The sequence below is a fragment of the Crocodylus porosus genome, unplaced genomic scaffold (assembly GCF_001723895.1).
Source record: "Crocodylus porosus isolate Cpor-Errol unplaced genomic scaffold, CroPor_comp1, whole genome shotgun sequence".
Lineage (NCBI taxonomy): Eukaryota > Metazoa > Chordata > Crocodylia > Crocodylidae > Crocodylus > Crocodylus porosus.
The window spans coordinates 7,425,246-7,451,634 of record NW_017728933.1 but is presented as its reverse complement, the minus strand read 5'-3'; the positions used below and the strand labels follow the sequence as shown (position 1 = coordinate 7,451,634).

Sequence of the window (26,389 nt, the reverse complement as noted above, 5' to 3'; positions counted from 1 at the left end):
AATCACATGAGCATTACAAAGCCTTCATATCAGATCATCTTGTTTTATCACAAAAATTAATGTGCCACTCATAGGATAATATAAGATGTCAATAAAAGACTCTTTATTCATAAATAACTGATATGCAGTAATTTACCTCTGTACATTTATCTTCAAAAGGCTATAGCCATACAATTTTTGCAAACTCTACATAAAACATCCAAACTGTCCATTATTTTTTTTTCAATACAATATAACACAGCTGTTTGGCATTACCAAATATATATGTATATATATTTATATATGTACATGTGCTGAAAAAAGAAGCCAGTGCAGCCTTTTCCAAGGAGTCTTTCCCAAGTATTTACTGTACAACATTCAGAATTTACATTGATAGTACAAGGCACAGAAAGTGTGGTATGAAGCCAAGGCCATGCTTTTATTTAATGATTTTCTGGCTTGTTTGCTTATTCCTTCAGCTTCATATTAAAGAAAGCATTCAAACCTTTGTTCTTTTTTCAGTACTAAACCCACTGAAAAGGTGGGGGGCAGAGGAGATGCTGAACTGGCTGCTTGTGGAAAGTACAAGCCAAAAGCCTCAGCTCTTCTCCGACCCTGCTCAATGCAGAAGAGAAGGGATAGAAGAGGGATATGTTTCAAACCTGATACAAGACTGGTAATCTTTTTTCTTTTAAATGTTAACTTTTGGCTACATTTTTCATTACATTTCTCCTCTTCCTCCCTTTCCAACTAAAAGGCTGGTCAACATTTTGCAGAGCTTGAAAAAGCAATGAAAAGTTGTCAAAGTTCCAAGCATGACAAAGAAAAGAAGAAAATGTGAGAGGTTTTTTCCCCCCCCCCCCCCCCAAATTATTGTTCTAGTTCTCATTTTCAACCAGCTCTAGCTCTGCATAATATTGGTAGAGATCCAAATAGGACTGATTGGCACAAAACTTTTCTGTCCCCAAGATGTATATTGCACATTTGTCATGTAAATTGAGATCAATGAAGTTGCAATAGGGGTGAATTTGACTCAGAGAAATGACAGCTGTAGCTCCCAAGTGACTAATTACATGGTATCAGCCTTTGCTATCGCCCAATATCTTCTAGTATGTATGTCCTATCCCCAGCGGGCAGTCTCTGTACTTACTTGGGAAAGAGTTCAGTGCGTCTTCTGGACGTGAACTGGGTCTTACTGATGCATCCGAGAACTTCAACCTAAGCACTTCCAGTAATAGCACTTGCTTTTTGGTTTGTTTTTGCAATTGGAAGGAGTTCATGGGACTGGAACTCGAGATGAACTTTTGTCAAATTCCAAAATTTCAACATCAACATAAAAAAAAAAAGGCTGAAGAAATTCATTTCTTTAAAATGATCAGAGAGGGAAAAATTAAAATTTCAATGAGAACAACAGGAGATCTTAACACTACTGCAAATCCTTTCTGTTTTTTGTTGGGTTTTTTTTTTTTTGACCAGCTATATAGGGTGAGGATTTGTCACAACACGATGTTTCTCTTTGGAGCAATTACTAGTTGCATCTGCATCTTTGCATCCAAAACCCCCTCCACGTCAGAAAAAACTCACACCAGCCTTGGTGCACAGCACCCTAAGCTTCAGTTTGTGCTACACATTTCCTTTTGAAATCAGACAGTGAGGTTTTATATATCTACCTATACATACCAGGCAACATGGGATGACATTTCCCTGCGTGTGCAGGAGGACATTCCAAACCAAGGTCATCACACCGGGAGGCAGACACACTAAGTAGCTGCTAACAAAACCACAGTTCTACAGTAGGTGAGTGTCTAGTCTCATTTGGTCACAACACACTACATAACAATTCAGGGATGGGTCATCTAACCTCCCCATCCCTTAACTAAATTTTCACAAGTGACTTCAGCTCTAGTTACCCAGTGACAGCGAGGCATTGAGGCTACCCATCAAATCCTGGCTCACGCAGACTCTCTTGTAAAGCACAAACCAGTTATTCAATACAGCTGAACAGCTGATTTTAAAGCAGCTTTTGCAATAGCTTTGAAAAGTACAATACAACCCAGCTCCCTCCCCCCGCCCTCCCCAGACAAGAAACACAATTAGAATCTGTACTATTAATCTCTAATACAAAAAATATATTGTGTCAAATGTCTAGACTTTTTTTGGACAGAACAGCAAATATGGAGACCACAAGCCTTTCATTTCTTTGTGGCTCTGCCTACAACAGTAGTTCTCTTCATAGTGCCCACTGGGATTCATAATATCAAAGTATTCTCTAGGAATTGGCCATAATCTTGAAGTAAGATTTGTTTTATTCTTACTGATAAAAAAAAAATAAAAAGGTTGCTACCATTAATATCAGGTTTGATTATGTGACAGTTTGGTAATATGAGCTGGATTGAATATTCTGGAAAATAATAAATATGTTTGCAGGCAGAAGCACTGAATTCAGTTTGGCAGTGCAGATGATGGATTTGTTATACACCAAGTGTTCAATTGACTGCATTTGTTGGGGAAATCCCTAAAGTTTTTGCAAGTATTAGTGTAGCTAATGAATATGTATCCAAAAAAATGTGTTTCTGCGCCATTTGTCGTATTTCTCCATTAAAATAGTTCACCATTCAGAGAGTGGAAACAGTTTCACATGACCAACTCTGTCCAGTTACATACCACAATAGTAGGAAATAATTCAAGTGAACATTTTATGAAGAAAATTGTCCAGTAAGTACTGAGGAACAGCAGATTGAAAATTTGCAAGGAGTAATGTGACCAGCTCTACTATTGTGTAAAAAAGAAAAGAAAAGGGGTGGGGGGCAATTCCTTATTAATAACTTAAATAAGTAATATAATAGTCTAGAAAGACACGTTTTCAGATCTGGCATAGTTGTCATGGGCTTTGGGATAATTTCCATTTTATACTCAATTATCATTCAAGACAACGTAGTCCTTTATTTCTTGCATACAGAACATAGACCTATTTTAAGTAGGCTAAAAAAAGAAAATTGTCAAATTGGCAGCAAAATCTTACAACCATTTCTCAGACTTTAATTCCATTTTATACCTACACTGTCATTTTGGCAGTGGGAAAGCACCATCTAGAATGGAACAGGTATTCCGTGTTTTAAAACTTTCCTAAAGTATCGTCTGTCAAGAAGAGAAAGACTTCTTATGTGATGTCAACAGCTTTTATTCCTAAGAGAGGCCTCTTTTAGTGATTTGGGCTGAATACCCTCTCTCAGGACCTGCTGAAAGAAAACTGTGTACAGGACACAAGAAAGGATAACAGCTGCTGTCACAGATAAAAATAATAAAAATAGTTCCCCATCTTTAAAGACAACTATGTCAATAGCTTTTCATCTCTTACAAAAAGCCCAATAAAAATTTTGGTGGAGTACGTCCGAGTTTTATGGGATTTCTTGCACTGGTAAATGAAGTTTGCATTTAAATCTACAGAGCGGACTTCCTTTTCTTTTGGCTTAAAGGATTTTAATGTAAACTAGTAAGACTGCAAAAGCAATGTTGTAAAAACTGTAAATTAACTTTATGATGCTGCAGTCTGGTGAAGCTGTGAAGTGCACCATTTTTGGGGCATAATTGTAAGTCATTTTTAAAGCATAACTATTAGGCTTAAATGACTCTCAGTGCTGAAAGATCTGGAAAAAGCATTTAGTGTGAATAAAAATAACAGGACGCATCTCCAAGTGGTGGAGAGTAGTGCTGATTTTTCACCACAGCAGAATCTGTTCCCTGTGTGGAGCGTCAAAGTGCAGTACAATATCTCCTTTTTTCTTAGTGCCCATCACTCTGCTGGGGGGACAACTGAGTTTGGTATTCTCCAGTGCTGTTCTTGGCTATTCACCTTTGTGTCCATGTTGGAGCCCCAACGGATGGGTGTAAGCAGGTCCTATACACTGTTACTAGTCCCTCGGGGAGTTCAATTCTTACCAAACAAAGAGAGCAACCCAAAATCCTCCATCTGTCCTGGACATCAAAAGAGTCATTCTCCACTCTGACCTTCCCCTTAGCCTGCTCCCTTCAGCTTGCTCCTCTGGAGTTTTAAGTTCCCGGTTAGCCACCCCTTCACTAGCAGGACATTTTCAAAGGGGCAGACCAGACCTCTACAATCAGATTTTCAAAAGTGTTCAGCTGACATTTAGACATCAAAGTTGAAGCGTCCAGAATGTCAAAAGTGCTCAGCACTTGACATGTTTTGCTCTCCGCGGCATTTGCATATATAAATTACATAGGTTACTGTTCTGTGCAAATCCCATATTGCAACACACCCTTATAAGCCTGTCCATAAAATAAATAAACACATAAATTAGGAAATAAAGTGCTTCCTGATACGGAAAAGAGGAGGCAGCCCGTGACTTATTTACATGATGTAAATAAAGACATTGTTATTGGGAGCTGAGCATCCACCTTGCTTCATTTAGGTATCAAAATGTCAGCTGAGCTTTTCTTTACAAAAATCCCTGTCACTTAACTTCTTTCAATGAGGGTAATGCACATGAAGTGGGAAGGATGTAGAGCTGGGAGTAGCCAATTTCAGAAAAGCACAAAGCATTACTAATACCATCCTGTAAAACCAGCACAAAAGAAAGCAAGCTTCGCAACGAAGGGTATATCTTCACTTCAGACTCAGGCTTGGGGAGCAGCACCTGGGTTAGCCTAGCTTCACAGTGAACAGCCACACTGTGAGCCACGGTGAGTTGCCAAAATCTGATCGATGTTGCGCTCTCTCAGATGTGCTAGTAGGTCGTCTGAAAGTATCTCTCTTGAAACATTGCTGCAGCAAGCCATGCTGCTCAATGAAAGGATGACAGTAAATTGTGGGAGAACTTGCCTGTCTTTCTGAATGTGGCAGGAACTGTGGGAAGGCAGTACAGGGATGTCAGAACGTGTGCGTATAACCCTCCACCCTTACTAAAAAGTGCATGGGTAACTGGATCACATAAAAGGAGAACCCTGGGCCAAATGCATGCTCATAAACTGGCTTGGGTTGAAAGTCCACTGAATACAAATGAGGCGGTTTTGGGTGAAAGGGGGCAGTACTCAAGTAACAGCCTGAGCTAACTCTTCAGGAAAGGTGTTTTACCCCTTTGTACAATAACCCTTGAATGCAGCTTTCTCAGTTGCATTTGTCAGCTTGGGTATTTGCTTGGCTGGTTTTTATAATTGCTGAGTGAGGCATTTTAGTCCAGGAAAGACAGCTACTGGAAAGCCAGACTTAGTCGAAATGCTGACATTTCTTTCACCTCCTCCTTTTGCATGAGTAAGAAAAAATATTGAGGGCACTGAAATGCGTGCATCATGCTTTGGCACTTCTATTCCAAAGTAACTGGCAAAACCAACCAGCACACAGCTACATAAAAACACGTGCTTATATTTTGCATTTATCAGATTAATATTTTTTGGGAGGCAAGTGGAATTTGCGTGTGTGAAGGAAATGAGAGAGCTCTTATGTGATCAGAACAGTGATGTAATTCTTGTGCACTGCTGGACTGGGTTACACCGGAGTATGTAAGCCAGGTACCTGGTTGCAATTTTAACCCTAACTCTGATGTAAGTTTGCCTATTCTAGGTGGCAGAAGTTAGATAAAGGTCTTTTTGGGTGCACCTACATGTCGCCCTACAGTAATGTAGTGATGTGCTACATCACCGTATGACATGCTGTGGTGACATAGCAATCATGTGATCGGCAGCTACACTGCTGTAGCGGCACACTTCCCTGATATAGCGTGCCCCTACAGTGACAGTGGCAAAATTTAACTGTGTGGGGCACACATGGCATAGCACAGGCAGTTACTGCACCATGCTTAAGTACAAAAGGAAGTACTAAAGCACGGCACAATAGCAACACCACTGTAGAGTGACATGTAGATGTGCCCATTATATAGCATTTCCAGCCTGCTTGCGTATTACAAGGGCATCAAAACAACCACAGATTTAGAAAAGGGCAGAGTACTTCATTCAAATGGCATATAAAAGACTTAGGATGTAAATAAGCATCTCATTTGCGGTTTCAACTGGATCAGATCAGCAGGGGCACAGTCTTTTCTACACGTCACCCTTCCAAGTTGTGTTGCTGCTCCTTTGCTATTTGGTGGCCAGCCAGAGCACGCAGCCCTAACACACTTGTGCTGGAATGAATTACAACAGCTTGCTCCTGGGACAAATGCAACATCTAGTCACAGTCAACAAAATAACTAATTTGGGAAAGGAAATAAAAGAAAACTACACTGTGGGCATGTCTACATGTGATGCTATGTCACCGTAGCATCCGTAGGGGTCTATATATGACCAGGAGCTACTTCGCCATAGCTGTGTGCTCTGCCATTATAGTGTGCTGCTATGACGAAGTAGCTGCTAAAAACAGCCATTTGCAGCGCACACAGCACAGCACGGGCTGTGATTGCGACGTGATTTAGTACTTCCAAAAGGAAGTACTAAGTCATGGTGCAGTAACAACATTGCAATAGCAACACGTGCAGGTGCACCCTATGTTCAGCAACATATCGTCATAACTTGGGCCCCATGCTGAAGCCTCTCTGGCAGACTAGCTCAGTGCCTTTGAGATGACTTTTCCTGCAAATAATTGATTATGAGAAACTAACTTTGACAGATGCATACTCCAAACCCCGTCAAGTCAGTGGGAAGACTCCCATTCACTTAACAGTGGGCTCAGGATCAAGTATTGATATTGTGGTACAATCCATATCTCTTTAATCTGAAGACTTTCTCCGGACAGTCTCTTTTTGAAGAAGTCAAATAGTGCTCCTTCTTTATGATGTCTCTATCATTCCCTATGAGGGACAAACTTTTTTTTCTGAACACACTGCACAGAAAGTAGAGTAATTTGATCCACATGCAGAATTTCAGTAGGCAGGTTTGGGTTGTTCTGGGTGGGGTTTCTTCTTTTAGAAACAGTTGGAGCCCTGCACAGTAAAGCTTATACTTTTCCTGGGGGACAGGGAAATGACACCCCAAGGTCTATGCTGCAGCTCCCTCTGACTCCTATATGCCTTGAGTGCATCAAACATATTTGGAGTCGGTAACTGCAGAAACACATGTAGAAGTTCTGCAATGGTGTGAACACATTACTGCACATACAGAGTATACTTAGGAATCCTTGTTTTGATTAGCTAACCTAAGCCATATGAAAAAGCCATTATCAAAATAAAACTGTGTAGGAGTGAAGACGAGAGAATAAGTTCACTGCCAAAAAGCTGCTGTTGGATGTTTCCCAGACAACTACAATGCACTTTTACTACACATTGGTTTTTGATTGGTGCCACATTGTCATTTTTTTCTCACTGACACTTGCCTCAGTAAAGAACAGGTATCTGAAGAGCAGAAAACAAAGTCCCCAGAAATATATATATATTTTTTTTTAAAAAAAGGAAGAGCTATGGGTCACTGATAACAGTCACAGCTTTGTTTCTTCCTGCAGAGAAGGCTGGTATTTTGTCCAGGTATAAAATAGGCTTAGAACCAATGCCATTTCAACTGGAAGTAGGAAGGTACCTTTTTATTTGTTCTTTTGGAAACTTGTCACAAAGTGTTGTGTGAAATACTGAATGCAAGAAATATGCCGGGCCTGTGTGTAGCAGTGGGCTGGTCAACATGCTTATTTTAGATGGCCGAGCCCAAAATGTTGGATTCGGAGATCAGTGAGACAGAGTTACCTGCCAAATCACTGCACTGACAAGAGTCATTAAATTCTATATCAGCACCTGGACTCCTGTATGAAGAAATAGCTTCAGATTATTTTTAGGGTGTGTGTTGCCCACATCACCAAAGCTACTAATCTGGTGTCATAGTTAACTGACACTTAGCCTCGATGAGTTGAAACTCTGTTTAGATCTGGTTCACTACCACTGCCTGGAGAACACCTCCGACAGGATCAGCTTTTGTGATTGATTGAAGTTCCAGTTAATTTTGAACAGGGGCAGGTGGGAAGTCAGAAAGGTTTCTTATCTGGATTAGTTAGCTGTTGGCAGATATCAAATGTCTGTCACCAGATGAAACATACTGGGTTCAAATTCAGCTCCAAATGTGGAGCTGCCACCATTTGAGAGAACCTCCAGGATGTAACTGTACCAATTTCTGGGTATGCCCCCAAGACTGTGCAGCGTCTGATTAAAACAAAGCCAAGCTCAGCAGTGTTGATTATTTCTGTCTGAACTGGTGCCAAAATTAAGCTGTTTTGATGATTGCTTTAACTTTGTAGGTCAGCCCCCAAACAGGGTGAAAAATGGCTACAGCAGGACTGGCAGTTATCAATACTGTATTTGGTTGTTATAAAAGTGCTACTTCAAGGTGGCATAAAACTGAAAATTTGCAATAACATTGCACATTAAAAAAAAAAAAAAAAAGCATAACAGTTTCTGAAAGGAATGTTTGGGGTGTTTTTCCCAACAGAGTAGCCAGGGAAATGGTAGAGGCTTCAGTTCCCTGAATGGCTGAATACCATAGTCCAGATTCTCTGCTGTCCTGCAATTAGTTTCTATCAAAGTGAATGCATAAAGCTATCAAATTGTCAGGATAGTGTTGTAAATCCACCTCTGCACCATGGAAAATTAACAAGGTGCAGGGCACTGGAGACTCTAAGCCCAGGTGGTCAAACCTTGAAACCCAGAGACTCAAGCGGCTCTGAATATTTAGTACATTATTTATTTAGCATAATTGTCAGTGCCACCTTTGTGTCTCTGGTTTGCATTATTATTCCCTAAATAAGTTATTTCATGATATTTACCTTCAGAGTTTGTAGCTTCCTTATCCTATTGCCTCCTAGGAATTGTAGAAAAGCAAGGTTTGTTTTCTACACACAAACCGTAAGTGTTAATTCTGAGAAGACAACGGCATCATGGAGAAGCTTGACATTTTCTTGGGTGGTGTTATACTGGGGCTTCTTCTGCTCCTCCAGCTAAAACTTGTATAGTGGAAATGAAGATCTGATTCCTTATATGCAATGTGCAGAAAACCCTTATTTCCTCCCTGCAAGGAGAAACTCCCTAATATAAAAGTCAAAGTTGGCCATTGGTTCTTGAGTGGAAAAGAAATGGCTAAAGTCCATTTTGTCTACTGTAGTTGAAGTCGGATTCCTCGATCTGAGTTTCTGTAATGTTTGAGATTTTGGAGTGCGTCCTTCCTATCTCTTCCAGAGCACAGGCTAGGGAGTCAAGGTCACCATCATGCTGATGTCGGGCTTCCCAGAGGTCCAAAATGACAGCAGATGGACTACTTTGTGTAGCAAAGTAAGAGAGATTCCTAAAAGGGAGGAAAGGTAAAACAAAAGGATTAGAAAGGTCTTTACATGATTATTACCATGAATGTGAAACTGACCTTCTGTCCATCATCCCTGCTGCTACAGATGCATTTCAGACAAGAAAGCAGACTTCACGGACATTAAAGTAGCCAGCCAGCTGCTCCTCAAAATGCCAATTTTCTTTGCAGTGTAACTTCATTTCTCTAAAACCTTCAGGAAAAACAGGACTTGGAGGAATGAAAGTGGTACTGCATGGGAGCGTATTGTTGAGACTAACCTTCAGGTGACACTGGGGTTCATTTTTAAAGAGGTAGGATGAACAAGGATTTGTGGACAGTAATTTAAATAAGACCTTGTCACAGCCACTCATATAATTTAAGCATCAAATTAACATTATGAAGGGGTATAGGTTAAAGTTAAATATATATCTGCGGATGCATGTTAGATGAGAGAAAATTGACTTCTAACTGGTACCTGTGGTGTTGAACTACAAGTATCATATATTTTTACATCTTTTTTTACTTACGCATTTTGATTTGATTAAAAAATGCATATATCTGATTTATGGAATTTTGCAGAATATTATTTGCAAGAGACCTGGCAGAACAACTTGGTTAATAAATTCATGTTATCCTTTCCGTCTGCCACAATGCCTGTTTGATGCAACTACTTGTATATTTGCCTGGATATAATGATACAAATAAATCTATTGCATGCGAACACACATGCATAAACTTTGTGTAATATGCACTATATATACATATATATGTGAGTGCAGGAAAGAAAGTGATTGAATTGCAGAACAGCAAAGAGAAGTGAGAAACAGCTAATGCTGTTTACTGACACTGAAAATGTCTAAATTATAACTGCAGCACTTATTCCAAGTACTCCTGGAACATTTGGTTAGACAGTAGCTTTAGATACCTTTGACATTGGTTTCTTTGTAATGCAGCATCCGTTCATCTGATGAAGCCATCGTGCAGCTCCCTTAAATTAAAAGGCTTAGAGCTTTGTTAATTTTAGGCAGCACTGTGGTACTCTTACCCCCGGGATTGTCTACACATTATCACCTGAAACTAGTTATAAGTACCCTTTAGGCAGGTGAAAATTATGCCACCCCAGGGCAGGTTTAGCTCTGATCCATGTTACCGAGCTCATGTACCATTAACGTGTGGCCGCTGCCCACGAATGAGCTGCCCAAGTTTTAGTCCTCCAGGTGTGGGATAGTCAGACAAGGGTTTTAGCCTTAAGAAGATGTGACTGCTACAAACTCAGGCTACCACCAACATTTGAGTGCAACAAGCCCCTTACATTCTAGTTGCTGTATATTTTTGGTGCCACGAAGGCCTTCCTCTGCCATTGCAGACCAAAATGAAGTTTTGCCAGCTGAAGTCTGCAGGGACAAGACCCTTTTAGGCAATTATCAAGAGACCTATTTCACATAATTCCTGCCCAAGGTTACTAGTAAGTCTTGTGCTCAGACCAATATTTACTGATGAAAGCCCAGCAGAAAAAAATCTAACCCCAAACCAAATCAACACACATTGGGCCACTTTGCACAAGTTAACCCACACATACTAGAAAAGTCTCGTGTCATCAAGGGCAGGGTTTACCCTGAGATTGCAATTTCAAGATAAGTGCCCTCAAGTTGCATGCCGTGTTGCACTGTAAATCAGCAAACCATGTCGGCACTCTTTATTTTTCTTTCAGGGTTGCTTTTGTTTTGATCTAGAGGCTTTTAAAGCAGCTTACCAGTATATTGAATTCATAGCAGTTGTTCCTGAGCAATGTGCCCTCAAGTCACAGCTAAAGCAAACTTGAAAAAAAAATGTTTGATACCAAACACCTTCTTGCTGCTACTCCCAGGTTATTAAAACAGGCATATATACCTACTTTTTTTCACAGGCTCGGCTATTTTTTGTACCGTGTTTGGCACCTTTAGGTGGCAGAAAGTTAGATGCAAATAGTGAATCATGTACAGATATTGTATTCTAATACAGACAGCCTCTGCGGTGAAATAGAATTTAAGCCCTGAATTGTTTAGTGCATTGCAAAGTGCAGAGTCACAGGATGAACTGCCTGGCTCTCTGTTTTGGATAGACAGAGTAGTACCTTGCTCAATGAGGAGTTTCCCTGAAGCCAATGGGCTACATGGGTAACACATGACAGTCGGAATCTGAATTTCTTTTAAAAACTTTTATACTATTAAAATAGTTTTGTGGACAATAAAGCAATGGTGGTACACAATAATGGCGTGCATGTAATGTCCTATCTTGCCTCTTCTACAGTTGTCTCCCACCACTGCAGTTTGTACTTCACCTAGATAGGTTGCAGGTGTATCCATATTAGTCAGAGTTTATATCTTTGTGAGCGAGCGTTTAAGGAATGTGGTTGTGTTTCACAGGCAGTGTAAGACAAGGTCTTCTGTAAAATTGCACAGTGCAGCTCAACTGCTTAATTATTAGGATTGGGACTAGAATATATTTTGCTCACTGCGTTGCAAAACTTTGCATGATGTTATCTTCACAAGTGTAGTTTTGTGAATGTGATCAGAAAGTAGTGGCCAGTTGACCCATGCCTTCATGTTTGTTGACATACTAGTCTGATATTGGTATTATGGTTTGGAATATTTGCTACAGCTTATGTGAACGCTAGTTTCTGTCTGCCAACCATGCTGACAGCAGACTCTCTTCTCTCTTCTCATTGTTTGATTTTTATTATGGATGTAAAAAAAAAAAAAAGGAAGAAAGAAAAAAAGAAAGAATGGGGTAAAGCCAAGTGGTAAGCCACCTGTATTTATTTGTTCTAGAACTATATCTCCTGTTTGGGATCATTTATAAACAGACAGCAGGATGTAAGCTATTCCAAACGCACAGTGTCCAATTCCAATTTGCCGCCAGTATCTTTTACACTTTATCCCATTCATAATAAAACGTATCCAGAGTGCTTGGAAAGACACATGCCACCTCTCTGTAAAGCAGCATTATTTATTCCAAGATGAGATCTCACCTTCTGTTCAAACTGGAAGCAGTGTAAATGCCCATTCTTTGAGCATAAGGTGGCTGAGTAATGTTAACAGGCAGCTAGTTGTGCCTGAGATGTATTTTTTTTTTAAATCAACAAGCACTCCTTACTTGATTTTACCTTCGTTGGTAGAAAAAGAATTGTTTTTACACATCTTGTCTATTCCTTCCATGAGACATCTTGGGGCATCTGCCACCTATAGCAGGGCTTAATTGTTCCCCACCATGTAGTCCCCTGCACCTAAAAATGCAATATTTTTAAATACCTCCATAATATAGAACTCACAGAAGACTATCCTACCTTTATGAAAACAGGTAAAAGAATATACTCTTGGAGCTTTTCTCATATATTTCTGCACTTAACAAGTCAAATTGTCTATAATAAATAAGGTAACCTCATTACAAAAACTGTGCCTCCTGGAAGAGTACAGTAATACCAAGTGGGGAACTGAACCATTTTCAATAAAAATATTAATGTTTTCCTATCATCGTAATTGTCTCATTGAATGGGAGTCACTTACGTGACCAAAATCAACCCTCCATACAGTGGTTTAAATGTGAAATAAAGGTGAGACTCCAGTCATACCAACAGCAAGTAACTGGGAAGACAAAAATGCACTTAACTTGTTTTATTTGTCAGAGTTTCATCCAAAAGCCGATGTGTCAGTGGAATCCAAAGTACTACAAGGCAGCCTCAGGTAAAACAAACACACGCTCACTTCACTTCTAAAGAAAATTCTGCAACAGGCTGGCTTAGTTTAACATAAATCCTACTGGTATAGCATGGGCTTTGGTAAATACTGTTCTGCAGTCCCTAAGAACTTAATGAATCCTAGTTTATGATGAGCCCTTCTTCCTTCTCTAAGTGCACGATGGTTCAGTTTTATCAGGTTTCACAAGTTGACAGTGCCTTTGTCAAAGTAATATCGTTCAGGGCTAAACCTGAAGGGAATGTTAAGAGGGAATTTATCCCTGTATTCATCCCTAAATAAACAGCTGGGAGAAAATATAAGGATAGCACAAGCTACAGTCCATGGTGTGGCTGTATCTGCCTTCTTAGAGGAAGGTTAGCATTTTGAAAACCAAAGAAATTAGTGTATTAGTACTTGAAAGGTTTTTATTATTATTATATCGACTCAGTTGATCCTGAAATTCCTATTTACATTTTAACTCTTCTACAAACAGCATCTCTACCACCGCTGGTGAATGAAGCAACATAGTTTCATAGACATTGTTTTATTTCAATAAACAACAGAAATAGCAAATCTTTCTGTTAGCTCTAAGTGGGCTAAGCTCATATTTGCCATATCCCCTATTCAAGAGAGAAGAACTAAAGTGATGGTCAGAGTGGTCACTAGCATACTGTCCCTGTGTATTGTCTAAAGCAAATGAAGGCATGCCTACTCTTCCCATTCATCCTTTCTTTCCAAACAGAGGGACTCTTTCGTAAGAGACTGGCATTGAGTGAAAAAACCTGTGTTCCATAACAAAGGAAACATGAGAAACAACCAGTTCCAAAACAAGGTAAAAGCACTTCACTTTACCTGCAAGCAAATTCTCAGTGGAAAGGTCTAGGGAGGCATTTTCAAAGCAGGGGCGGCTTAAATGCAAACAGGTGCTGAAATGCAAGCGTCCTTGTAAATGGGGAAATGAAAGCTTATCTGGAATGCAAGCTTAAACCAGATGCAGGGATGAGACATTAGCACAGGGGAACAAAGGGGATTACCCTCAGCATCCCAACACAGAGTTTAGGCTTTGTCCTCTGCCTGCTGGCCTTTTGGCTGTAATTCCATACTCAGGGTTGTTCAGAAGGGGGATTGTGAGGCAGTTTCCATCTAAGATTTTGTTCCTGTTAAAAAAAAATTCTGCCAAGACCCTGCAAATGTCTCCACAAATGAATTGCCTCGGTGTCGGATGTTACACAGTTATTAGCTTTCCCCGACCACAAAGAATGGGAAGAGAGGGATGAGTGTATAGAGTGTTTGAGTGAGCACCCTGTTCAGTGTGGTTTCCGACTGCTTCACTATGCCCCAGCGAGGAAGGAAATTACCATCCGTTCTCCTATAAATGAATGTTCAAAGCATGGATTAAGTGATCTGCCCATAGCCACATGTCGCAGAGCCTGTATCTGAACCCAAATCTCTTTAAGTCGCAGTTCACTGCTTTGCCCGCTAATCTGTTTTGTGTCACAAGCTTTGGTTCATGTTACAGTGGCCTAATAAAGCCTAAATCTGAGATGCTCTCCATTCAGCTGCTGTTTTAATCACATAAAAAAGATATATGAACTGCAGTGTTTTCCCTTAAGTGTAAGTATGATAATTATTATTCAAACATATTTAATATCAGCAAACAACAATAACAGCAACAAAAAACCTATGCTAGCAACAAATTATTCCTATTGCATATGCAAATATTGCGTTTTAGAATTGCCTTCCATTACCTGTTGATGCTGTTTTTCTGTGCTAACATCTGCCAGTCTTTGCCTTTGGCATTGGGTGTGTCAAATGTTGCACATATTCTCTGTCTAATGGAGTATGGGATTTTGAAGGCCTTTGGACCAGTCTGTGCAGGGAAGTTGCTGTCATCATGTGCAAAAAAGGTGATAGTTTCTCTTTCATTCTGTGCATAATACAAAAACAAAACAATTAGTAGGTAAGTCAGCTTTCTGGTTGCCAAAGGTACTGTTGTTACCTCCATTATCATAGCAACTAAGCACCTAGCTCTTTTCACTATATTTACCCTGGCAGCAGTCCTGGGAGGTAGGAAAGAGCTATTAGCCCATTTTACATACAGGGAAGATAAAACTACTCATTGGCCTTCATCACCCAGGAAAACCGTCAGGATGCAATGCTGACCCCTGGTCTCCCAGTGCTAAGCTTCAAGTCACTAAGCTATTGCCAGGGTGTAGATTGTAGCCATATTGGTCTAAGGACACAGGCAGACAAGGTTATTTGGGTGAATCTGATATCTTTTATTAGACCAACTTAAATAGTTGGAAAACAGTTATTAAGCAAGCTTTCAGGTTCAAAAACCCTTCGTCAGGCTAAGGAAGTTTCAGCAGTTGGTGCACGCTCTTGTTATTGCCAAGCTTTTTCCGCACTGGATATATCCTCTAACTTAACTCCTTGGTATAAGCTAGTATTTTCAGCACTGTTGAGAAACAGAAACTCCCTTTACTATACCATAAACACAGTGGGACACTTTGATCCACTGTAAGCTGCCAAACTTAAAGGAGTTCACTGAAATTAAAAGTGCTTGCTAGTCCATTTTCTCCATATTCACTACTCATGAACGAGTACAACTAAGGGTATATGTCAATGCCTGAGAACAGAGATTTTTTCATGTACTTAGAGCTCCTACACTTTACCCTGAACTTCGAGGATACTACCATAGGGTACTATGGTAGGACGCAGAGGTATTTAAACCACCACCTGAGTAGCTAGGTTTCAGTTAATCAGTTTTCTAATGCGGTGTAATAAACTCTGTAATATACAGAGTTTCTGCATGGAAAGGTTCACCTAAGGAAGCAGAAACAATAGCTTAGAATGCTATCTAATAAATGTGTTGGTCGCGAATCGAATGAATACCAACAATTTGCAAGCAAACTGTTTGCTAAATTGCATTTTTTAACTAATTTATCAAATAGTGATATGTTTCTGGCCAGCACATAGAAAACAAAAGGCCACATATCTTGGGTAACTCAGTTGCCAAGACTAGCTTGACACGGAGTATTCAAAATTCAGGAAAATGCCCCAAGAAGCAAGGACTGTGGGATTTGTCTCAGTCAATACAGGGGAGACTTAGCACCGAGGGGAAGGGTACTATTTGTTCATGCTTCACACAGGCTTTTGCACTCAGATTTAACCTTGAAGGAGCCAGGGCAGCTATGGGGAATGAGCAGTTGTCTGCTCTGCTTCTCTCATGCAGTTTGTTCTGAGTGCAGGTTGAGTTGTGATCACTAGCAATGAGATTGATTGAAGGCAGAAAGAACGGGGTTTGCGTCTGAGATCCCAACTAGTGTTTGTAGTACCAATGAAAAAATAAATCAGCCTTTTTATTTGTAAAACCACAAAAGCATGGTCGAGGGATACTTAAATGTATTTATAAAGAGTGCTGATTTAAAAGAACGAGTCAAAATGGTGTGGCTTCTTTGTTCATATGTTAACCCTACAGGGCAGGAACTCTTGGTAATTTTTTTTATATACAGGACTCAGGTACCTAAATCCAAAACATAGATCAAAATAACCTACTGAGCTGTGACTGATCTCAAAAGATGGCTAAGATCCTTACGTTTTAACTTTTAAAGACCTGAGGCACCTAAGTCCCTTTGTGGATGTGAGATTTTGTCCTGTACGTGCCTTTGTAACAAGGAACCTTTCTGGACTGGGGCTCCACTCAGTGCTGTGCAGCATAAATATTAAATAGTAATGATGCTACTGGTCTCTTCATATAACATTTATGGCACATCCCAAAAGGCATTCATGCAAAGTAATAGGAATTCTGTAGATACATCACGTTGTCTGATTGTTTAAATTAAATATGCAGAAGAACAGTAGATTTTCATACCCTGCACATGTGAGATAAGCCAGTGCAACCTGGTTAGCTGTGGGAATTGTAAAGCAATGAGAAGTTCAAGTATTCAGCCTATTTTTTTCTTCTCTTTTTACGGTCAAATTATCCTCATCCTTCCATCAATTTTTGAGATAGGATAAGAAAACCTTCCATATTAGTGAATCTGTTTGAAAAGAGAATTGTAACATGCACCAGGGGTTTGTGGACAGGCCTCTCTTCAAAAAAAAACTCAACCTCAGCGGCAAAATTTAACTGAGAAAAAATGATGACAGAAGTCTGCAAGAAATTATGGCACAGGCATGTGAGACTCTGAGGTTTTTTTAATATATTGGACATAAAAAAATGTAATACATGGAAAGGGATGATCAAAAATATTTATTAGATTATTAAACCTGAATGGCTTTCCCTGGTAATGGACTGAGTCTTGCATGGGTGGGGAGGAAAGGAAATATGACCAGAACAAAAGTCCTAGAAGTTGCATAAGGAAGATATGAAAATCACACGCAGAGGTCATGGAAAACGCTTCTTATTTCCATTACAGTATCAGGACCCTATTCTTCAGTACAGACACAGTCAGAGACAGGCTCTGTCCTGACCCATTTACAAAGTAACTTGTCATAACAGACTATGTTAGTTTTTCTATAGGTGAGAAAATAGTGACTTGTTTCTGCATGTTTCCCTCTCAATCTTCTCCATCTCAGTCACAAATAAGCTTTTAAAGATTACGGTAACTAATGCAAATAAAGCATGAGCAACTAAATATTATGCTTGTATTGAGCATCTTTAGAATACTGTTGTTTCTTAACATGCTGCTCTGAACATCTTGGATGCCAGAGGAAAACCCAGAACTGTATCCAGTATCAAGTCAGATTAATGTTCCAGATCTGCAACTAAATCCTTTGTAGAGAGGAAGGTCTGTCCACAGGGAGCACCCTACAGACCTTCCTACTTGTAATCATCTTCTACAGCTGGACTTAAAAGGAGGTTGAGAAGGGAGGAAGAATAGTTTAGTGGTTAGAATAATCCATCCCTTCACACCTCATGTGCAAAGCAAGGACACTGTGCTTTCCTAATGTTAATAGAGCAGGTCTCACTTCACTCTGTGAAAGGTAGGAAGAAGTTCTTACTGTCATGCCAGGCATCATTGGGTGGCACTTTTAAAGCTCTTTAACGTGTAAGCAAATGTTCAGTCTTGCAATAACATACCATATGGTGGTAATAGTGTTACTATTAAAGGCTCTAGCAGAGAGATCTATGCAAGCAGCAGAAAAGCTTGCTCTTTGCCTTGGTTTCTGATTAGACTCGTTTTTTTTGAAGATGGAGTTTCTTCCCTGGGAACTAAGCCTCCTGAATGAAGGAGTATATGCATACTGTTTGACCACCTCTGCTCTTTGAGTGGCATTTCTGTGTAAATAGTGGAAGTTACTTAATCTAACTGGTACGGCGTTTGCACATAGTCGTTTCCTCCCCCAGGAAAGGCGTCCTGTTGAACTCTGGATATCTGCTACAACCCTGCAAGGGGTTAAAACTGGTTTCAGAAGCAAAGGGCTTGGTTTTACACAGAGTACACTGACCTGGAGTTGTTTACACAGCTACTTAATGACAGAGCTGGGAATAGAGAAAGATGAGAGAGAGCCAGCTACCTCTATAATAGATGTCTGGATCTGTAGGATCTGCTCATGGCCCTTGACTTGTCGAACACAGATCTTGCAGGACAGCTGCGTGGTTGTAGGAGTATAACGCTCCAGCGAAAAGGCACAGTGCAGTGGCTGCTGGTTACTGCACCACACACGAGTGAAAGGGATCTCCTGTATAAGAAGCATGTCCCGGAAACAAAAAAAGGGCATTGGAGGGGAAGGGTTGGGAGCGGAAGAGAGAAATGGAGAGAGAAGCTGTGACACAACTACAAAACCAGAGAAGAATAACAATAATAGTTACTTCCATGGTTCCTCTGGAATTGCTTTTGTAATAATGTCTCTGTGAACATCGAGTAGCACAAAACTAATTAATGTCAATTCCAATTGATAACGCTGGGACGTTAAAATTACCACAAGATTAAATTTCATTCAGTAACACAGATGACGAGAGAGCATTGCAGCTAAAATGAAATGTAAAAAATCCAAATAAATGTATTTCCAAGCATAGAAATGTGTTTATTCCCCTGCCCTGACATAGGGTCCAGAATTCCTAATACCTGTTCATCTCTAGCCCTTAAGAGTGCTATCAATCTCACAGATTGGCAATGAAAAAGGGATCCCTTAAGAAGTTAATGCAGGTTTGATCCTATAGTACATGCAACAGCTTTTTATTCGGTCCAGATTGAAGTCTCTTGAGTTCTTCAGGTTTCTGCTGCTTCCCTGGAGAAAACCGTACAGCACTCACCTCACTGTTAGGGGAATGGATCCAATCAGGTGTCCTTTTCTTCTTATTTTGGACCACCTGATACAACTCCTTACCTTCTGCAGTGACCAACCTAAGGGCTGAACCCAATTTGGATGTACGCTATCTGCACATAACTACAGTCATTACTGTAATCCACCAGCAACAGACTTCTGGCATCTCTGGTGACCTTGATTTCTGGTGGAGGCGTGGAGTCATGGGAGTAGTAAAACCATATATCCAATAAGGGGTAGCTAAACCTTTTTGTTAAGATTCCTCTAAAAACACAGTTCAATTAGCTTCCTTTCCCATGACATTTAAGGAGTGGGATACATTGTTATTTTACTATCAGTCCAATATTTGACATGTTTCCACCTTGATGGTGTTAGTCTACACAGTTGTCTTGTAGCCATATACTTCAACCAATGTGCTGTCCACTATTTTCAAAGTACTTTAACATTGCACCAAACTGCCAAATAAAAAAACAGGCAGACAAAAATGCCAAACTAGTATTTTGGTAGTAACTCTCCTCCCTAATTCACCCCTCTGTTTGGAGCTTTTTAATGCTGTCTGCAACAAGACATGATGCTAAGAGAAAAAAAGAGAGCTGTGTGTCAAATTAAAGTTTAAACTATTAGTTGTAAAGATACATTTCTCATCTCTCTCTAAATTTTAACTTGATAAATATTTGAAGACAGAGATGATTTGAGAGGCATGGGGGTTCTGGTCCTAGAAGGAAAACATAAAAACTGTGACACTCATAGATTTAATTCATTTACAGTTTATATTACAGCTACATTTTAAATGATGTGCTGATACATTAAGCATGTTATAGGCATAAGTAACGTGTGTTATAAGTGGCTATAATCACATTGGTAGGTATTATATATGCTTATAAAAAATCTAATGTGCTGTTGGAGTCTAAATAAATTATTAAAACAACTGATTAGATATCATTAAACCCTGCACTTTACAAGTGTGACTTTTAAACCTTTAGTTCATTGGAATACATGAGTTCTCTTCCCTTCTTTCTAGTCAGTCCTCTTTGTGTGGCTAATGCCCTATAGGGCTGAGCACATTTACTGCGGTAGTGCAACCTGTGCCCCCCACTGTGACATTAGTTAGAAAGTGACATTTTATGCCTCTACAGCTCTTTTCCACTGGGGTTAGCAAAACAGGAAGCAGATCAGGCTGATACAGAGTTATCTTTTCATCCACTGCTAAAATGGAGCTACCTTTGCATCTTCTCAAGATTCCCAGGGGTTATTCAAAATGACACACCAAGTAGTAATTACAAGTGCTGTGTTTAAATCCTGAGTAGCAAAATACTGAAGCTGATACCAAAAAAAAAAACCAAAACCCAAACATTTTTAAATATTAGGAAAGCAGCAACTGTAATTAGATTTTTCCCAAGTAATCACCTTTGCTTTTATTCTGGGAAAGGTGAGGAAGGGATCACACCAGTCTGAGAAGAATGATGTGAAAAATAATAAGAGAAGATAAAATATTGTGAAGTTATGAGTGTTTAAAGTATTCCGGAAATGCTTTCAGTTTGATTCCCCATTATAATTAGGCTCCTAGCAGATGGAGGGAATGTAAATCATTTCCTAGCTAAAGACAGGCACTGGATCCTCCAAGACAGAAAACACTGGGGAAAACAGATGCTTTGACTCAACAAAGCTGCCTGTCTTTCTTCTTACCCTAGCTGTAGCCAACTAGCCATCTCTTCCTGCTCTGACATCCACGCTCCTTCTGAGGGGTTCCCCCTTCAACTTGTGAAAGTGGTGGGAGAGAACCCAACCTTTTGGCACCTGCTGTTGCTGCTAAGTGTGAGTGCACACACCTACAGCAGTATATGTTGTAGCTGTGTTGGTCTAAGGACACAGGCAGACAAGGATCTTTGGGCAAATCTGATCCCTTTGATTAGACCAACTCAATAGCTGGAAAAATTCTTCTTTGCAGGCTTTTATAGTTTCTTGTAACCTTTCTTGGAAACTGCACACACATTGTATATTACAGAGAAAAGCAACCTCTACCTGCTGCAGGTTGTTTTTGAGGATTGACCCCCTTGCTTTGTAAAAATCCTAAGCCAAAAATCAAGGGAACAATGATAAAAAAGCCTGCTCTCTACATATAGGTTCAGCATCTGGCTTACTGCAAAACCCAGACTCCCTTTCTACCAAGAAGCAGCACATGATCAAATACCAACAGCTAAATACACCTGCTTGCATCTCATTTCCTACTACCTCTACCACAAAATCAGGTGAAACCAGTGTACTGTGCAGTCTTCCAAGAAAGTTGTCAAAACTTCAGGCTGTTTTGAACCAGAAGCAGCTGTTGTTTTAGAGCCCAAGGCGCTATAAGGAATACCTTTCCAACAGCCTTTCTCCCATAGGTACAGCAGGAAACAACCGTAGTGCCTCTCCCGGCTCCTTGCACATGTTGGGTCACAGCTACAAGAAGATTTTAATGTTCTGGCAAAATTCATCATTGTACCATATAAAAGAGCCACCTAGAGTTCACTTTGGCTTTGGGGCTGGAGATGGGTAAATAAAAAGGGAGCTAAAATTGGATGGGACCACTCCAATAGAAGTGGGTCGTGGGATTCGGGAACATATTGTACCAGATGGAAATGGGTCCTTTTTTTCTTTTTTCTTTTTGCATCAGGCCTAAATCTGAGCTGTCAAAGTGAGTTTAGAGATTCATCACAGACTCACAGACCATGTTTCACTGAGCAGGAAATATGAAGCTAGTGTAAATTGTGCTGTAGTTCCTATTAAAAACAATAATTATTATTTCTCAGTCTCCCAAGTCATTCAAATTACACTCAATTATAAAATGCAAATATTTATTCAGCTTCAATATCATCATCCTGTCAAATCCACTTTAATGGTAGAAGTTTTGCAGAAACTGTTGTTTAACCCTGCACTGCTGCCGATGCCACAAGCATTGGTTACGCGATTGCCACGTGTAAACCTACTGCATGGAGCTAGTTCTATCTATCCCATGCCGTACCCTTCTTAAAGCAGACACAGCACTTGGCGTTACTTAAACACTACTCTATGGGTTATGATTCCCTCATCTGATTTTTTTTATCTCCCAGCAATAAATTTAATAGTTACTTTGGACTGTGCCATTCACATTAGATCCAGTAAAGTGAGGCCCTTACAACCCGTAAAGATTAATATGGAGAAATTTGCATGGCTATCAGGACTTGTTTTAACAGCACCCTGCAGTTCAATTTGGATGGAAAACTCCAGAATATTGCTTGCCAACAGAGTACAAAGATACCTAGGTTTAATATACCATAAACAATATATTTATTCATAGAAGCTTTACGCAGTATTAGGAAAAGTGCTGAACCACATACAAAATGTCTTTGGGCCTCTGAGTCATTCTCAGCACTCTACATGCACTGGAGACTTGGATCTGGCACAGGAGATAGTGCCCCAAAGAAGTAAAAACTATGCAGAAATAATATTTACCAAACTCGCACGGACTCAAGGAAGGTAGATTCAGGGGCAAAAAACCCAACCTTGTTGGGTCACCTCCATAGTCTTACTTTGGCCAGTGCTATATTTGTTCCCTGCCACCTATTTTTCTTATTCAGCATCCAGTCCAACTTTATATAGTTGATTCCATTCTCTCTCCTATGTCCATACAAGAAACTAGGTCAGTGCTCAATGGTGGAATTTCATGAGCACTGAAACTTTACATATTTGTAGTGTGTGCTCAGTATAGGGTATCCAAATGCACTGCTCAATGAACAGCAGAGTTATCCATCACTAAGTCTGTTTAAACAAATACATCTGCTGCAGAAAGGTAAAAGGGATTGAATTCTTCATTGAGATATATTGGCTTTGCAGCAAGCCTCATAGTTAAACAAATACATTTATGATGCATTTACAGTGCTGAGGTCCACTACTGGGTACACGGGCCATTTAAATGATGTTAATTCTTCGTAGGGTAGCTATAAAATGCATTTTGTTCCCTTTTTAAGGCAATCTCCAGGGATCAGTAAGTGAGATGTCTCTAAATGTCCTGGGTGCAACTCTACTCTACTTTTACTAGAAGGCATTCTTCAGAAAACAAATTATTTCTGAAGTTGTACTTGAATGTATTTTATAGGGTTTCTTACTTTGGGGGTTGATCAGAAAATGATATACTGAATTCTGCAGTGCTTTTATGTATGCAGGGAAGCAAATGGCAACGTAAAACGGCATCAAAAAATGTCTTTCTGTTTATTACTGCATATGAACTCTGGGTTTTAATCTGTATGTAACTCACCAGTGAGACATGCCCTGAGATCATGATTGGGTTTGTTTTGGAAACTAAAATTTAGTAAATACATTAAGATAAATACTCTGGAGAGGAAAACGGTTTTTTTGCCAAAGTTTGTGAGAATCGCATTCTTTCTTCCCCGGTTATGTGACATAAATTACCTCTGTTCTATTATCATAATTTCCAGAGTAGGCTGTATAGCATTGTGGGGAATTTCAAATGGAGGTACAGACCCCTTTGAATTGCAAGTGTGGGTGTTCACATACTTTTGATTGATCGTAGTAATCTTTTACGGACCCATTAGACACAGTCTGCGGACCCCAGATTGAAAACCACTGGTTCAGGGCAGTATCCTTACACATTTAGGCTGCCTTTGCTCAAACATCACAAGAGATTGTGTTCTCCTTTCTCTATTTGGTTTCAGGAAATGGGAGATAATATACTAATTATGTACTCTTTCTGTGTTTTAAGAGAGACGAGCACAGTTTCTCTGCCAGTGTCTTGCTTACAATTTCCAGTAATGCACTTGATAGACTCTCTCCTTTGCTTTGATTTATGCCTTGCCATCTTCAACAGCCTCTTTAATTAATGCACCACAAATGGGAGAACTTACTGCTCTATCTCTGTCATTTCTAATCCTCAGTAATATACATGCTATGATTTGAACTCATGACATTTAAATGCTTGCAGATATACTCTGTGTTTCAGCTGTACACTCGGTGTTGCATTAAAACCAGGATGACAAGTCAATCAATTACAGATATTGAAAAACTACTTTTAACGGGAACGATAACATTTAGCTAAAATATAGGGACTCTGGAGGAGGTGAAAATAACATGGGGGAACATAAAACATTTGCTTTTGTAAGATGAAACATTTACCACTACTCTACTTTATACGAATGGTCTCATTCTGCAGTTTTTTCACACTCGTAAAAAATTGCATTTTTGCTAAACGCTCACTGATTAACTAGATACGTTTAAAAAATAAAGGGCACAATTGCCTTGTTTGTCCCAGTGAAGACTCGCATTGCCTTTTAAATTAAACAAGTAAACAAAATTGGACAGGTACCTGACATGCAGTGAAAGGTTTAATCCTCCAGAGGAAGGGGGGGATATCAAGGACAGATATCTGAAGACTGAAGGTATTCCCTTTGAAATGCAGCAACTTCGGTTCCTCCAGTAACTGTCCTCCTTGGTGTCTTTCATCCGAAACCACTTCCTGCAACAAGAGGGGGGAAACTTTACAAAGCAAAGATGAGGCTTATGGTTTCTTTAAATATCAGAAATAATACCTATCTTAAAATAAAAGAGGCAGCACTCAGTACGGTAGCTGACTGCCTGCAGGTTTCTGAGCATGTCGACAGACAGTGCACGCAGTAGGTGGATGGGGAGTACCACCTTTCCCTTCCTGAGCAGGCCAGAGCAACTGAGGCAGCATAGAGGGGGAAGTAAGATTTGCCTTGCAGTGGACCAACATAGAGGAAGATGAATGAGGGATTAACTTCTGCTCTAGTCAAAAATGTGGCCCGGGGCTTGTTTCTGGAGCAGAGAGAGTAGGAGTCTCAGTTCATTCAGGGCCTGCCCCAGCTCATTTGCTGTGTCTTTTAGTGCTGTATTTTCTGAGCATAAAAAGCATACAGATAAAGAGTTGACTGTGTAAACAGGAGATAGACAGTAGAAGACAAACTGGCTGAACAGCCTACATAATTCTTTGACATTAATTTAACTGGACAGATAGATCACAATCATGATGAGCATGTACTCTCAGGACTTCAAAAAGCACTGAAGAAGCATCACTAAATTTGCCAATTTGTTCAAATATTTGCATTGAAAAATAATAGTAAGAAATCCTTTCTGTCTGTACCTGAACAATCTTTTTTAAGGCTGTTTTACAGAGATATGTGAGGAGCAGAGTCCTGCAGAAATATTTTGAAATTAGATTTTAAATCCATATGAATTCGATCTAATTTGTGAACACCAAAGTAAGTCAGATGGCTTGTCAGGAGCATGAAAGCATTGTTAGAAGAACTACTGACTTGGCTACAACTTCTGAAATGACTGTTAATATTCAGCTCCTTGAAGCTATAAATCAAGAACGCCCCATGAGAAACAAGTTCAGGGAGGACATTTGGCAGTATGGTAAATCCCTGTGCTATAAGGAACCAACGACAACTACCTTCACGTCAGTCGTTGTAATTTTGGCCTGATTCAGTCTAACGCTATATCCACAGTTCTACATTACCTTTTTTTTTTAAGCCACTTTAGAACTTTGCTGTGATAATTACTCAATTTCCATTTTTAAAAGGAAGCTGGCTCTAAATTGATAAAGCATATTTAGAGTGAAAGTGGCACTACATAAATATATAATAGCCTTTTTATAAAGTGATAACATGATAGTCTCTATAAATGGAAAAAAATGGTAATTATTCTTGGACTATTTTTTCTTTAAAAATTGCTAAATGAGAAATGTTGTATTTATTTTCACTTACGTTAAGAAAAAACGCCTAGTCTCCTTTGTTTGCTAAATACATCAGTAAGTTGGGAGCCAGGGTGATACAATTACATTAAGCTTCTTCCCCCCGCCCCCGCATCATCTTCAATATATATTGAAGGTAAAATACAGGCTGGGTGAATCATTCATTAAGAATAATACATGGTAATAGGCAGCCTGACAAACTAGAATCGGGAGACTCTGAGGAATAAAAACCTAGCCTGCTTATGTGGGCCATTTTCACAGCTTTTCACAGGTTTCAGGATTTTTGTCTTGCTTAAATTAAAGCATGTTGAAGAATTTTAGTGTTACAGTACTATTAAAAACAATTATTATTTGATACAAGTATAAAAACATTTTTGACCCAACACCAATTTTGAGTTTGCATTTTTCTCTG

At 39.6% G+C, this 26,389-nt stretch overlaps 1 protein-coding gene across 1 annotated transcript in view; it reads right to left on the bottom strand.

Annotated features, from left to right (window-relative positions):
• Window positions 1–840: 840 nt before the first annotated feature.
• UNC5D (unc-5 netrin receptor D) overlaps window positions 841–26,389 on the bottom strand; it is a 188,401-nt gene continuing 162,852 nt past the window's right edge. The window contains exons 14-17 of the mRNA XM_019545910.1: window positions 24,571–24,720; window positions 18,483–18,647; window positions 14,708–14,886; window positions 841–9,246 (exon numbers count right to left, since the gene is read on the bottom strand). Coding sequence (XP_019401455.1) covers window positions 9,042–9,246; window positions 14,708–14,886; window positions 18,483–18,647; window positions 24,571–24,720 — 699 coding nt within the window. The 3' untranslated portion in view covers window positions 841–9,041. The remainder of the gene's footprint in view (window positions 9,247–14,707; window positions 14,887–18,482; window positions 18,648–24,570; window positions 24,721–26,389) is intronic.